Source organism: Motacilla alba, chromosome 6 (assembly GCF_015832195.1).
Source record: "Motacilla alba alba isolate MOTALB_02 chromosome 6, Motacilla_alba_V1.0_pri, whole genome shotgun sequence".
NCBI classification, from domain to species: domain Eukaryota; kingdom Metazoa; phylum Chordata; class Aves; order Passeriformes; family Motacillidae; genus Motacilla; species Motacilla alba.
In genome coordinates, this window is record NC_052021.1 from 16,993,952 (window position 1) to 17,007,963 (window position 14,012).

The window sequence follows — 14,012 nt, forward strand, 5'->3', positions numbered from 1 at the left end:
GATGAGCATGAATAGCATTTGACACCTGTTTAAAGCATCCTTTATTTTATCTGATTGATTCTTGGAAAAATAGTCTTCAAAGAGCTATGGATGGAGACAGACAGAAGACAGAACATGTCTGGTGTGAGTCAATAGTTAGATACAAATATGTATTTGTAATTGCTTCTTTCCAGCCATCTACTACTTACAGAGTTATCCCTCATATGCAATATCCTAGAGCTTAGAATAACCTCTACAGGCCAACACAAAATGCTGTTTTATCAGCAGAGATAGCTGGAGTCCTGAAAGTCCTGAAAGCATCATAAAATGTTCACAAACTGCATTTTTTTAAAGCAAGGTCTGCTGACAAAAATAAACACACTGTTTTTTCTTTCTTTCTCCCCTCCAATCAAATTGCCTCCTTGCCCCTCATCTAGCCAGTCAAGATTCTCATGGGCTAATCGCTTGGTGAGGTCTTGTTGTTCCCCCAGGGATCCAGTGAAACAAGGCTAGAGGATCTGATACTATTACTTAGGGAAGTAAAGAGCTTCTGCTTTCCTTCCAAACAGCAGCAGCAGCAGCTCCCGTTTTGGGAGGAGGGGTTTCTGTGGCCCTGATTGAGAACAAGGTGCTTAGTGTTTCCCTTTAGCACAAGAAGACACTCCTCTATAGGAACGATTTACATCTATGAACAGCAAGCCATGCTTAACGTTACACTGATGTAGACTTGGGAGTGCAGAGATAGCCAAATTAGGAGCTAATTGGTGCACTGGGGATTGACTGTTGGGCCCCCTTGGCTGCTGGATGTGATCACGAAGAGAAAGAAAGAAAGAGAGGGAGAGAGCAGGAGCCATCCTCCAGCCAATGCCTCTCTAAAGGTTGGGATTCCTGAGGCCGCTTCTGTCTAGCGCTGTCAAGGTCAGCAGGTTCAGGTTCACTGAACGGTCAGGATGGTTTGAATTACTGGCACTGCCTGCCGATTCCTCCGCTGATCGTGATCTGTCTTCCAGCACCAGCTGCGGGATGATGCTCCCCAGCCATGTGCTGTGCACGGTGTGGGGCACAGGGAATGTCAGAGAGGCAGATGCTCTTGTTAAAAGGATAAGTTTTTGGGAAGATTTAAGGACCCAAGGCAATGCTGAAGAAAGGCACATGCTCCAACCACTGAGCATGTGGAGACAGGGTTTCTAGGAGCAGCCATTCTGATCCATTTTTCTTTTACCTGGATAACTGCACATTAGTATGTGCAAGTCTTTATTTAAACAACATTGCTTGGACATTTTCTCCCCAAACACACGTAGCTGCGTGACCAGGCTAAAAGGCAGGGTAGCCAGCATGCTCCTACACTGCAGTCTGCAGAGAGTGCCAGAAGGTGCTCAGAAAGCTGACTGCCAGTGTGCCCCGCAGCAGGTAGTCTTGGAGCCACTGAAGAGACCTCACCAGAGCAGGTGGGGGGAAGCCGTGTCTGCAGAGGTATGAGTTTGCATAGCCAGGCTGGCAGTGTCACAGATGTGTGCCTGCAGTGGCACCAGTGTGTGGCTGAGTGCCTACATGTGTGTGTGTGCCATCCAAGCAGCCATAGCAGCAGTGATAGCAGAAGTATGTGAGGAAGACTGTGGCAAGAAAGAGCAACAAGAGGGATTTAGAAGACAACAAGGTTATGTAGAAGTATTGTCTAGTGTTTGTCCTAGTTGAGAACATCTCCACAGGCATCCTTTACTTGCTTTCAATAGGGTTGCTCTACAGAGAAATCTGGACCTCTCACTCTGTAAGCTGAAGTGCTTACTCTTGCTTCTTATTCTGAGCTCTGTTGTGTTCCTCTGTGAGTCAGTCACTCGTGTGCAATAGCTATGGATACACAGCTTTTGTACTCACACCTCTCTGTCTGCTTGCCACACACATTTCTACACCTGTTGAAAACTCCGTGTAGAGCTGAGAGTGCAAGGGACTGCCCATGCCTGGTGCCCAAACACAAGGCCTCTTGCACAGCACCCTCAGTGCTCACCCAGACATGGAAGAGATCAGGATTAATGTCATGTGATCTGCTCTGCAGAAGGGAAGCCCCCATCTCCTCTAAGCTTGGCACAGGTATTCTAAGGAGCTCTGTGTGTAGCCTGCTCTAGGAAGTATGTTGTACCTACTGTCACCTCTCTTCAACTCCTCTCCCAGTTCCCTCTTCCGCTGCAGAGCAAGGGGCTATGGCAGGAAGGGTCAGAAACAGCGCCCAGTATCATGCTGGTTTACATTAATGAGATACACACAGTGTAATCCGGCAATGGAATCAGCTCTACAAAAGGAGGTAATAGCAGGCTGCCATGAGCAGAGCAGCTCAGGTAATTGGTTTATCTATCTAGAAGCAGTAGTAGCAATCTCTGCACAGACAGAGTAGCAGTAAAGTCTCTTCCTTAAGGCTATTTCCTTTGTCTTTTCAATTGCTTGCACATCCATGTGAGATAGAGAGAGAGAGAGAGAAAGAGCTAGAGAGAGAGAGAGGGAGAAATGTTAATTTGTGAATTAATGGCTTTTCTCTGCGGAATTGTAAATTCAAATGTCACCTCACAGGGTGACACTACGCTGGGCTGCTGAGGAAGCAATGATAAGATCCCCCCCATCCCCATGCCGACATATACCCATGCCCCTCCCTCCCTGAAAGATAGCTACGAAGTGGAACATGCTACTTTTAATTTGCAGTAACACCACAGCAGAGGGATGCAAGAATGACTGCTTTCCAACCCTCCCTTCCACAACAAGCTGGGCCACATCTTTCCCTCTCTACCTCCTTCCACCCCCTCTTCAACCCCTCCCATTTTAAACTGTGTCCAAGACAACACATTATCTCAACTCCCCCCACCCTGAACTAATCAAAGGATGAGCTAAGGGAGGGCTCTTTAGAATGGATGCCTCTGCAACCCTCTCCTCTCCTGCAATAATCAGGTGAATTAATGACCCTGAAGTTAAAGTGAGCGCTGATACTCAGGCGTTGTGCAGCGTAGGGCAGAAAGCCTTCATTGTTTTCGAGCAGGAGGCGGGCAGCAGCAAGGGAGATTCATGGATGGAGATTGAATATGCAATTTTCTTTCACCTTGCCAAGAGCTGCCCCTGGGCTGTGCCTGGCCTAAATTTTTTTTTCCTCTTGCCATCTCTGCCTTATCCGGCCCTCCCACCTCCCTTCCATTCTTTCCAGAAAATTACCTTCAAAATTGATTTCCACTTTTACAAACAAATATAATGGGAACATGAGGGGGGAAAAAAATCTTGGGCTGTGATGAATTAGGGCTGTCAGGTGCTTCCAAGTCTCCTTTGTTTTTGTTTTACTGCCTGTTAGGTTCTTTGTTTTTCCAGCAACTGGGAATAATGCCCCTGCTCACACAGTCCCCATGGTCCATGGCTACCTTCACAGGATATGGCCACCACCTGATGTCATCACTGTGTTATCCCTGCTCTCCATCACTGTGAGCAAACAGCCACTGCTAACAGGCTGCCCTGGCCCTTCACACCAGGACACAACTGATCCTGTGGAGACACTGCATGTCCCAAACCACTGGTGATCTGGGTTCTACAGCCCAGGTTCAGGTCTGTTGATTTGCCTCTGATCTTCTTCACACTCCTTCTCCTGTTTTCCCTTGCCTTATTTAGCTGATGGACAGATTCCAGCTCTCCCTGTTCTGACAGATCAGCCTGGGTCATTGGCATGTCACCATGACCCATGTTTTGTCTTAGTGCCATGTCACCTTTATTCCATGGTAGTATTGCCTTTATGTCTCATTGCCATGTCACTTGACCCCAAACCAGTGTCATCTCTCAGTGGTCATGGCATCCTCATCCACTGTTATACCAACAGCCTTCTAAAATACCATTTGCCTGCACATTGCCAGCTATTTCTGATTCCTTTTGCAGTTGATTCTGTCACCCACTGCACATTAACTTGGGACCCTCAGGGGTTCAGACACCATGCTCCCTCTGACTCCCATTCTCTTTACATCCATGACAACATATAACAGCCACCTCCATGACTGCAGGCAGACCCAATGTAAAACTCATCTAAAGTGAACAAGAAGATCCAGAGAACCAGGCATCTGGCAAAACTGGGGAGTAGCCTTTGCACAGGTAGAATCATTGAGGAGGCAGAGACACTAGGAGGAGTTGTAGCTGCCTGACTCCTGTTGACATGTTAGCTGCAACAACCGCTCCCAAGAATGAGTCAAAAAGTGGAAAAATATCTAACCGCAAACTAAATACCCATCAAAAGCAGTCAGAAAAGCACACACTTATGGTACTCACACAAATAAATGTAAAGAAAAGCTCTATGCATAAGTAGCGCCCACAAAACATAGCAAATTAACATTAAAGACACAAGAATGCAAACTGAGACACACAGAGGTACTAATGTAGGTGCATGTCAATTAAATGTAATTTCTGAATAAACAAATAACTTACAAAAGTATATATACACTAACTAAATGAAAACCTGTAACTCAAAGTAATTTCCCTAAAATAACATGTACAGAATCAAATAATGTAAACAAATACAAAATAGTTACATAAATAAACAGCCTTTATACAGGCAAGAACAACCAATATGTGTATATATAAATATATATATAACATACGCACAAATATATAACCTCAATGCAAATACACATCTGTACAAACTATATACAGAAGTGCACAGCACTAGCAGGCTACATATTCATATCCAGCAACCACAAAGATACATTGATACTCCAAGTATGTAACAACACATACACTCAGAATATACATACAAATATACAACATTCACATATATGCTCAAAATGTGAATACAAATACCTTGCATTCATAAAAATACATAGCACTAATTCTGAGCCATACATGCCCAGACATCCATATGATCCACAGTATCCATCCTCCTACTAGGCAATAATATACACAGCTTAACATACACATTTTCTAGGTCTCCATAGGCATGCACAAAAATATGGGTCCAACCTGCCACTCACCCCAGTACATAAGCACAGATTAGTAGAGACCAGTGGTCCTAACACAGAAATACAAAAAACAAACAGGCGTGCATTCCTAGAGACACAAATACACAATCAGAGATGCACACAAATAAAACTGAAGCCAGACCAGCTTGTCTTCAGAGAATACCAGCCCCTGCCAAACTAAGCAGCACTATAAGCTTTGGAAGCAGGACATTCTGTCCAAACTGCTTTCTGTGATGTAAGCTGTTAACTCTCCCTTACCTGACTTCATCCTGAGCAATGTGTACTCCCCAAACTCCCAGCGAGTGTGCAGACACGCTCACACATGTATATAAATACATGTATCCTGTTTCTCCTGCTTACAGACTGACCTCCAGATTCCCGGTGCAGCAGCTCACATTTCTGTCAGTGCTGTGCTGCTTATTCATTGTCTTCTGCTTCATCCAGTTTCCCCCTCCTCTGTTTTCCTATACATACTCTCCCTTTTCTGACATCCTCCTGCAGTTTATTTATAGAGGTGCAGGATGAGTAGCAGGTGCTTATGTCCTTCCAGGGGTCTTGCTAGCCAAAGACCTTCAGGAGGGAGAAGTGGGTGATCACTTAGAATAAACTCCCTCTTCAATTTATATTTTCCTCTAGAATGGCAGGGAATGTAACCTAGGCTTGTGTGTATAAACACAGTAAGCCTGGTCCCCTGTGACTGCTCCTGTTTGCAGAGATACACCATTGCTGCAAGCTGCCAGCCACTGGAAATTCATCTGTGCTGCATAAAACAGCACAGTCCCAGGGAAAGTAGGAGAAAAACATTGCAAGAGTGTGAAAGACTCCAGAATCTGCTCAGCCCATCTGCACATCCATAAACTGCTGTGTGTACACCCCACAACTCTGTATGATGGCTGGAACATGGGGTTAGCACCTGAGGCAATATAACTGCATGTGTCTCCAGTGTTATTAAGACTATTGCTGACCTGCAATAAAGCAGTCATATAGAATAACACAAACAAGTCAGCTGTGGTGACAAAAAAATCACACTGTGAAACAATGCAGGCTCACCACAGACAGTAGTGCTGTTCCATCACCTGCAGGGGTCCAAACACACCCTGTTGTCTTCAGCAATTATTAGGGTTTGAGGAGAACAGAAATATACCTAATATACCCAGAGATGAACATACATCAGGCCATGACACAGTCAAGTGGAATGACTCACTCATATTCTTAGCAAAGATATGCAGGCAGCATAGAAAAATGAATGAATGCATTTCCCCACAGGACAGTTCTGAGCTAGACCTCTGCTCTGGTACAACTCCAGCATAAGCAAAGCATCACCATACTGCAGATGACAGCATAAGCACACTGTATGTTCTGAAATGACCCCAATATGCTGTGGAACACTAATATCACACTTCATGAAAACACACCATTGTGAACAAGGTGCTGCAGTGACACAGCTGTACTGACTTCACTGTCATGGCCAGTCTGTTTTCAACCAACACGTTATATCAGCTGCAGTAACAACTCTATGAATTGCAGTGACAGCACAGTAGAAACTGCACCAGTGAACAACAATTACCATGTTGAAACACCCTTACTGCATTCAGTGATGCAAACATACCACAAGAAACAATTCACCGCTGCTCCTGTGAAGAGTGTAACGGCCTTGAGTGTAATGGGGCAGCAGAGCAAGTAGTGATACAGGTAATCTCATCATTAGCATCACAAACCCTCAACCTATAGTGATAGTTACAACAACAGGATAACCACAACCAAACTGCCTGCAAACACATACTGTGTGCCACTCACAGTGACAGAGTCATCTGAAACGTCATAGCTAGTCTCTCAAACTGTATTATCCCTGCTACTCTGAACAACACAAATTGGATCATATTTGCAGTGGCATACTCAGCTACTGTATATCTGCTCAAAAACTTAGACACATTACACACCTCTCTGCTCTGTGTCACTTTCCACTTGAGGAAAATTTTGAACTCAAGTCTTTAAAACAGTCTATGTTCTGGGGCAGTATTTTAAAAAACAACTTTCAGTACTGGGACCATCACAGATATCCCTGCCTCACACTCCACCGGAAGGAGACATTTTTAATTTCCCAATATGAAAATCAGATCACAGCAAGGTAGGAAATGTCCCAAGCTAAACACTGTCAAGACACTGCTCTGCACTCAGAGTCCTCCCACTTGGAGTGAGGAAAGAGAAAACCACCTGTAACAAAAGCACTGATTTTCAGTAGAGGTTGTTGTGGCAATAAGAGTCAGAAAATTCTATGAGCAGCACCAAAGAGAAGGGCAGTGATTCTGCCCATCCTATAGCTCCAGGATTAACAGCGCAGATGCTCCTGTAGATAGTGGTCAGCACTCTGTTCAGCACAGCCCAATTCCATTTGAGGAGTATGGTGAACCATCTGCACTGATGCAGCTAACACTTCCTGGAAACCACCAGATCTGTAGAAATCTTGGTGACTCTTCATTGTCCCCCTGCACTGACACAACCCTGCATTACTAGGCATCAATGTAACTCACTCTAATCATCAAAATGGCAAGTGAAGAATGGGAAGGAGAGACTTCTGCCTTCTCCGGTTTGCTCCCCCATCTCTGCTGGGGATTCCTTTACTGCAAACACCATGAGTATTATTGCCATTTACAGTAGCAATCACTCCGTCCCCTCCTCTCCCACAAGCCTAGTGCTGATATGAGCACTGATCACGCTAACAAGCCTTTGGGTTTTATTACTACTGATACTAATAATACTGGACACATTACGTCTGCTCCCACCAATAACAGGCTGCAGATATGATCCCTGCTAATGTCGATAATACTGGGGGATATTATCTCTGCCATTGTTGCCACTGCAGTTATTATTGCCAGTAATGCTGTCAAATACTACAGATACTGTCAAGGACCAAGATTAATAATGCTGAGAATGTTACAGCACCAACCTCACTGGAAGTTGAATCCCAAATGAGAATTTAGGTTTAGACAGGAAGTCTGTTTGAAACCTATTATGGAAAGAAAGGGCTGTGTCTCATAAGAATCATTTTGTAAAAATTGCTGAAGTTTCACCCAGCTGAAGATGCTGTGGTATGCTAGCAGTAGCTTGATATACTCTTTCCTGTTATCTAATTATTTATCTATATCCATCTATCTCTCTATTTATCTATCTTTCTTTCTATCTATTTATCTGTCTTTCACTTTCTCTGCATTTCTCCTTTTTTTTCTCTTTGTGCAGTGCTCAAGACTATAATATGAGTGATACTAAGTTTTTGTTAGTGCCTCTAGGTCACCCCAGTTCTCATTCTTTTAGCTGTCCATTAAGGGGTTATGAAAAAGCAGAAATAGTTGCATATTTTTCCCCTTTGTCCTTCTGGATATTGTATTGCTGCTTCTTAGTCTGGCAAAGACCCTGCTGAACATGGTTGGCCTGCCATCACTAGAACACTCAAATCATAAAGAGCCAGGAATTCATGTTTTCTGATGCAGCTTGATAGTGTAACACCGTCATTGGTCTTGAGAAAGTCATCACATGCTGCAGGGTGAACTCTGCCTTTGGAAGATGGTGGGTGTAAGGTCAGAGGGAAGTTACAGCTCCACTGGCAATGCCCACAGTGCTACACAAATGTTTAGTCAAATGTTTCAGTCAAATTATTTTCAAAATTGTAGGAGACCAAGTCTATCACAAAGTCAGTAGTTTTGCAGTCACTGGTTATAAGCTGAAACAAAAGTGTAATTTGGTCTTAACAAGGCAAATCCTGGCCATCTGTTCTTAGCATTCACCTGAGGAAGACATACTGAGTTTTGAGGAAAGACTCATGGCCGACAGTTCCTTGTTGTGACTAGTAGACACTCAGAACTGCTTCCCAGCTCTCTCTCAATGTCATACATCACCCAGGCCACCCTTGCACTTGCAGCCAGTGTATTTGCTAGGTTGGGATTCCCACTCTCCCCTTTAACACCCTGTGGGGGACACACCTGGCTGTCAGCGTCCATCTCTGAGCCCACCTCGTGCATCTGGCTGGCTCCTTCTGTCCAACTCGGGAGTTCTGCTACATCATCTTGACACATAATTATCTCTCCTCTTCTTAATCATCTGTGCTACTGTCTAATGTAGACACCAGCTGCAGCAAGGAGGACCTGGGGGAGGGGGTGTGCTCACATAGAAGCTTCTCTGTCTTTCTCCTACCCTATTCCCCCCAGCCCTCACAGAGGTTGCTAGCAAGGTTTTCAGAACTGGTGATTCAGGAACAGCTTGGTACTTCCCCTTTCTGCTGAACTGCATTCCTCACAGAGGAATCCTTGCAGCAGAGCTGGTCCAGCAGAGCGGAAAGAAAGAGAGAGCAGTGCTGCTTCTTCTGCCTCCTTTAGGGAAGAACCACTCCCTAAATGCTTGGAAAGTAGATGTGCAAAGCTCACAAGGGCTTTTCAGTGTGAGAATAAAACCTGAAGTTAAGAAAGAAACTGCAAAAAAGTGTTCAGAAGCTCTGGGAAATACTGAGAAGGTGTATGCATCCAGCATGAATATGAAAGAAATACGTTATATCACTGGATAAACTTTTCCTACTCCCCATCTCAACTAGAAACAATCAGAATGTTCAGAGCTACAGAGGAGACTGCCCAGGAATCAGTGCAGATCACTGGCTTTGCAAAACTTCCCCTCTCACCCTTCTAACCTTAGGACTCAGCCCCACGAGGGACAATATTTTTCAGCATTTCTGAAGGCTAGTGTGAGCCCAGATAACTCAACTCATGGTTAGAGATGTTGAGCAGCTAGCTGGGGTCCCATGTCAGCTTTCTCTGGGTCAGGAGCAGAACATGTCCCTGCAGCAGGTATCTGGGATGGCAGGATTAAGGCTGTTATCTAAGGCAGTTGCAACCATGTTGTGTAACTGCCACCTAAAACTCTGAGAGCTAAAGACAAGCAACATCTGCAGGATTGTCTGGTTGGTACCTTTTTGATTCCTAATGGGATATGTGGGCGCTTGGCCAACAGCAAGGAGCTGCATAGTGTCACTTGCCTAAATCAAATCTGGAATGAATTAAGGACAGACACAAAGAATAGTTCTTACTGTCCACATATCATTGTGAAGTGTCACCGTTTTAGATGGCTGCTGTGTTGTTTCTGTGTTTAATTGTACTGTTCCAAAGCAAGCTCAGGTTCTGAGGCTGGAAGTGACTATGTGGCTGCATCTAAAATGGGATGATCTTCCCAGGTATAGCCTGAATAGTAGCTAAAGCCAGATTGAAGACCTTAATTTCTAATGAGATGTGGAGGCACCATGTTGAGAGATGGTGATCACCACATTGGACTGTATGAGAACAGGGATTCACAAAACTCCCAAATAACTGCCAGGAGATCTGCACAACTGTTAGAGAAATGTATCATTTGGTTTGAAATGTCACTATTTCCTGTATATGTAGTGATGGCAAATGCTGGAAAGGTTTGTAATACTTGTCTCTTATTCCTGACATTTTTTGACTTCGAGGCATTGACTCAGCCCTTCCATTGCTACATTTTTTTCTTAGCTGGGCCCTACTGCCATCTAGCTGGGAAATGGATCTTCCTCTGGGGCCCCGATCCAATTTCCAATGACATCAGCAAAAATCTTCCCATTTTCTTTAACAGAAGCTGGATTGGGTCCTTGCATCTCGTTTTACTTTGTATAAGGGAGAAAGGGAACATGATGACTGCCTTTTATTCTTAGGATTACTGTGTTTATTTGGATCAAAAACTTACAGATGTGAACCTCACCAGAACCAACACTGAGAAAATTACTAGCAAAACCTCAAAATGCAGCATCCGTCTCAGGAGAGTTTTCTCTTCTCACCGCATATCACAGAGAACTCTCGTGTTCTCCTGCACTGCACAGCGTTGGGATTACAGCACACACAGCACACTGAGCCACAGCCACCTGTCCTAAGAGGTCTTTCCATGCAACAAGCAATACAACATACTGAAGTCAGAGCTGAACCCAATACTGGTCCATCAGTATTCTTTAAAAAGGTCACCTCCTGGCCCTCAGTTTTAGAATAAATCAAATTTAAAAAGACAGATTTAAGGAAAAGTGTTTGAAAGCCACCAGAAGAGCACCAAGACTTAACCCACCCCTCCTGACTCAGCTTATTTAGACCTGAGGCTCCAGCTTTTGATTAATTTCAGGATCTTTGCCTTGAATACTTCACAGCAAGTAGGATGCAAAAGGAGAAAGCCTAATACTATTTCATTACAGCCTTAGTGAAAGGCTTAGAAACAACCTTAGGATCGCAGTACTTAGAAGACCTCCTGTTCTGCTTTCAGACTGTTGTAAGCATGACAGTTCTGCTGTGGTAGATGCTACTCATTGAAAACTGGGCCCTTGTGATCACCAGCTAATGTAGCTCATGGCACATCACAGGGCAGGAACTTGTTTGCAAGGGGAATGAAAGGCAACTCCCACATTGCTGGTGCTTCTCCAAGATGGCATTTAGTTTGAAATCAAGTGAGTCAGGCAAACCATGTTTACCCACAGTTCAAAGTCCGGGCACCTGCTGGCTCCTGGGGAGCTCAGTTCCAGCCATTTCCAGCAGTGAATGAACTTGGGATCAGCTCCAGCAATGGAGACGGCTCTCTGCCTGCTGAGCAGATGTCTGGAGACGCAGCCTGTCATGAAAGGCCTCGGAAGAAGAGCATTCCAAGCCAGCAGGGCAGTGGCGGGGAACTGGTCTCTGTTGCTAAAACTGATCTAGCCCCTGGAGCAGCTGCAAACCTTGGCCTGAAATTGGAGCCTGTACATGGGGACAAAGAATATAAAAGGGAGGACGAGCTTCTCCCCTCCCCCTACCTTCATCACGTTTCCTCTTCTCGCCATTCGACCGAGGAATCCCCAGGATCCCGTTAATGGAGTAAGAGCCCACTGGATCATTGGAGGCACTGGAGACAGGAGGGGATGCTGTGCTGGGCACTGGATGAAAGGAAAAGGGAGAAAGGGCCATCAGGAGAGCAGCACAGCACTCAGGGATCCGCAGCTGAAAGCTGTGCGTGCCACCAGTCTAATAGGAAAGCCTGAGCACTAAGCAGATTCCCGGTCCGTCATGCTGAAGGACTTACTCTACTGTATCCCAGCAAAGCTGCATCCCAGCTTTGCTTGTCCACTGCTAAACTGTAGCTTCACAGCCTTCCAATACAGGGCCATTGATAACAAGTAAGCTTCATCAAGAAGCTAAATGTTACATCCCAGTTCAGAGCAGGCTTTCCAGATAATCGAGTGAAATGCTGCATAGGCCACATTCTCTAATGACTTCACAGTCCATCCATATTTTACCAGATCATTTCCTCTCAGTATTTTTTCACCAGGAGTGCACATGCTCTGTCTTAGGCAGACTAGCTTCTTACATGCCCACCTGAAACACTTAGTGAAAAAATTACCTTCTTAGCATAGGTTAGAAGCACTTCAGTGCTGGCCTATTAAATTCAGTTCCCTACTGGAATGACTGGGTGATACACACTACCACCCAGAATAACGAAATTCTAGTGCCTTCCTTTTGTACTGACCGATATCAATGGGCAGAATGCTCTGGTCACTTTGCTGTCCAAGACTGCTCATGAATTTCCAATATATCAAAAGTGACAAGTAATCCAAATTAGAAATGATCCCTTCATGATAATCAGGCCTTTAGAAATAGAACAGGTAGACCTATGCATCCAGCAGGCATACCTATTGTGTCCCAGTGTGTCCCAGTAATGGAAAGAATATCCCAGTTCTCTTACAGGCTTCATCATTCAGCTCATAAAGCACTGACCTGAAGCAATCAATACATCCAACAGAAGCCCTTCAGGATGGAGCAGAACCTTTCAACACTCTCCAATGTATACCCACTTCCTCGAACGTCCCAGAGCGATGACACTCCACTAGAAGCACTCACTCACAATCACTATCCCTGCTCAGCCATTGCATTCCCTAGACATTGCACTACTGTTCCAAGAAGAAATCTGCCAGCTCCATCTGTTGTGATCAGTGATTGCCAATCCAGTGAGCAGGTCCACATTAAAAGGGCATCCAGAAATGTTCTTCCATATTTGCCCATTGTAATCCTGAATATAGTTTGTGTGCAGGACATCTACCAGCTCTGTCCCATGCAGATGAGCATTTTCTGGCAAATCCTTGTGGAGCAGCAGATTCTTAATAACCAACAGAATCTAAGAAAGTCTCAGGCCACAAATAAGCCTCTGTATTTCACAATATCCCAGAATACTGCACGTTTTTCCTGCTCTAGTTTGTCACTAGATAAAGCTACACTAGCAAGAGCAGACACATCCACCTCACAGCCCACAGATTAGAAAGTATCTCATCATACATCTAACACAGTACCTCTAAACAGACTAGGAGACATTGGGTCACTGTATTACAGCCTCCATCTTCTGCTCACCTCAACAAACCAGCAAAACATCTCCCACAGCAAAAAAAAATTGCACTTTTTCAGTGAAATACACCCATGGGATACCTGACTGCAGAGCTAGAACAATTAAGAACTTAGTTGTGAGGCAGCTGGAATATCTTACGTATGTTTGTGTGTTACTACCATTAAAAAATGGACCATATCCTTCAAAGGGAGAGGAGAGAAGAAAAACAGGTAGGGAGGAAAAAGAGTCAGAGTAAGGACAAGGGAAAAGGTGAAGACTGATGCTTAGACAGGACAGCAGTAAATACTTCTCTATAAGGAGATGAAGGAGAGAGCATGAACATGAAATGGACATTAAGGCAGAATCACTTGGGCAAACTCCTACTTTGGGCTAGTTTCTCTGTGATTCATTTCTCTGCAATGCAACAGGGGAGACAAAGAATAGAAAACTCTGATTTTCATGGAGGCTTCTTTCGCCCCACCCCTCCTCCCTTTTGCTCTGCTTAGCATCTGCTTGTCAGACTTTGTTCCCTCAACTAAGCTTCATCCCCATTTCCACTTGACCTGTCACCACCCCTGATGCTGGTCTACTTACCAATAGTATGTCCCGGTGCAGTCACACCTGTCCCACTCCCATCTGGTGTTGGGTGAAAAGGTTGCTGAACTTTGGTTCTGATGATTCTGA

General features: G+C 44.7%; 1 protein-coding gene across 11 annotated transcripts in view; it reads right to left on the reverse strand.

The window, feature by feature from the left end:
• PAX2 (paired box 2) overlaps positions 1 to 14,012 on the reverse strand; it is a 101,916-nt gene that overhangs the window by 40,234 nt on the left and 47,670 nt on the right. For all 11 annotated transcript variants that reach the window (XM_038140493.1, XM_038140491.1, XM_038140487.1 and 8 more), the window contains 2 exons: positions 13,923 to 14,008; positions 11,770 to 11,889 (listed from right to left, as the gene is read on the reverse strand). In XM_038140493.1, coding sequence (XP_037996421.1) covers positions 11,770 to 11,889; positions 13,923 to 14,008 — 206 coding nt within the window. The remainder of the gene's footprint in view (positions 1 to 11,769; positions 11,890 to 13,922; positions 14,009 to 14,012) is intronic.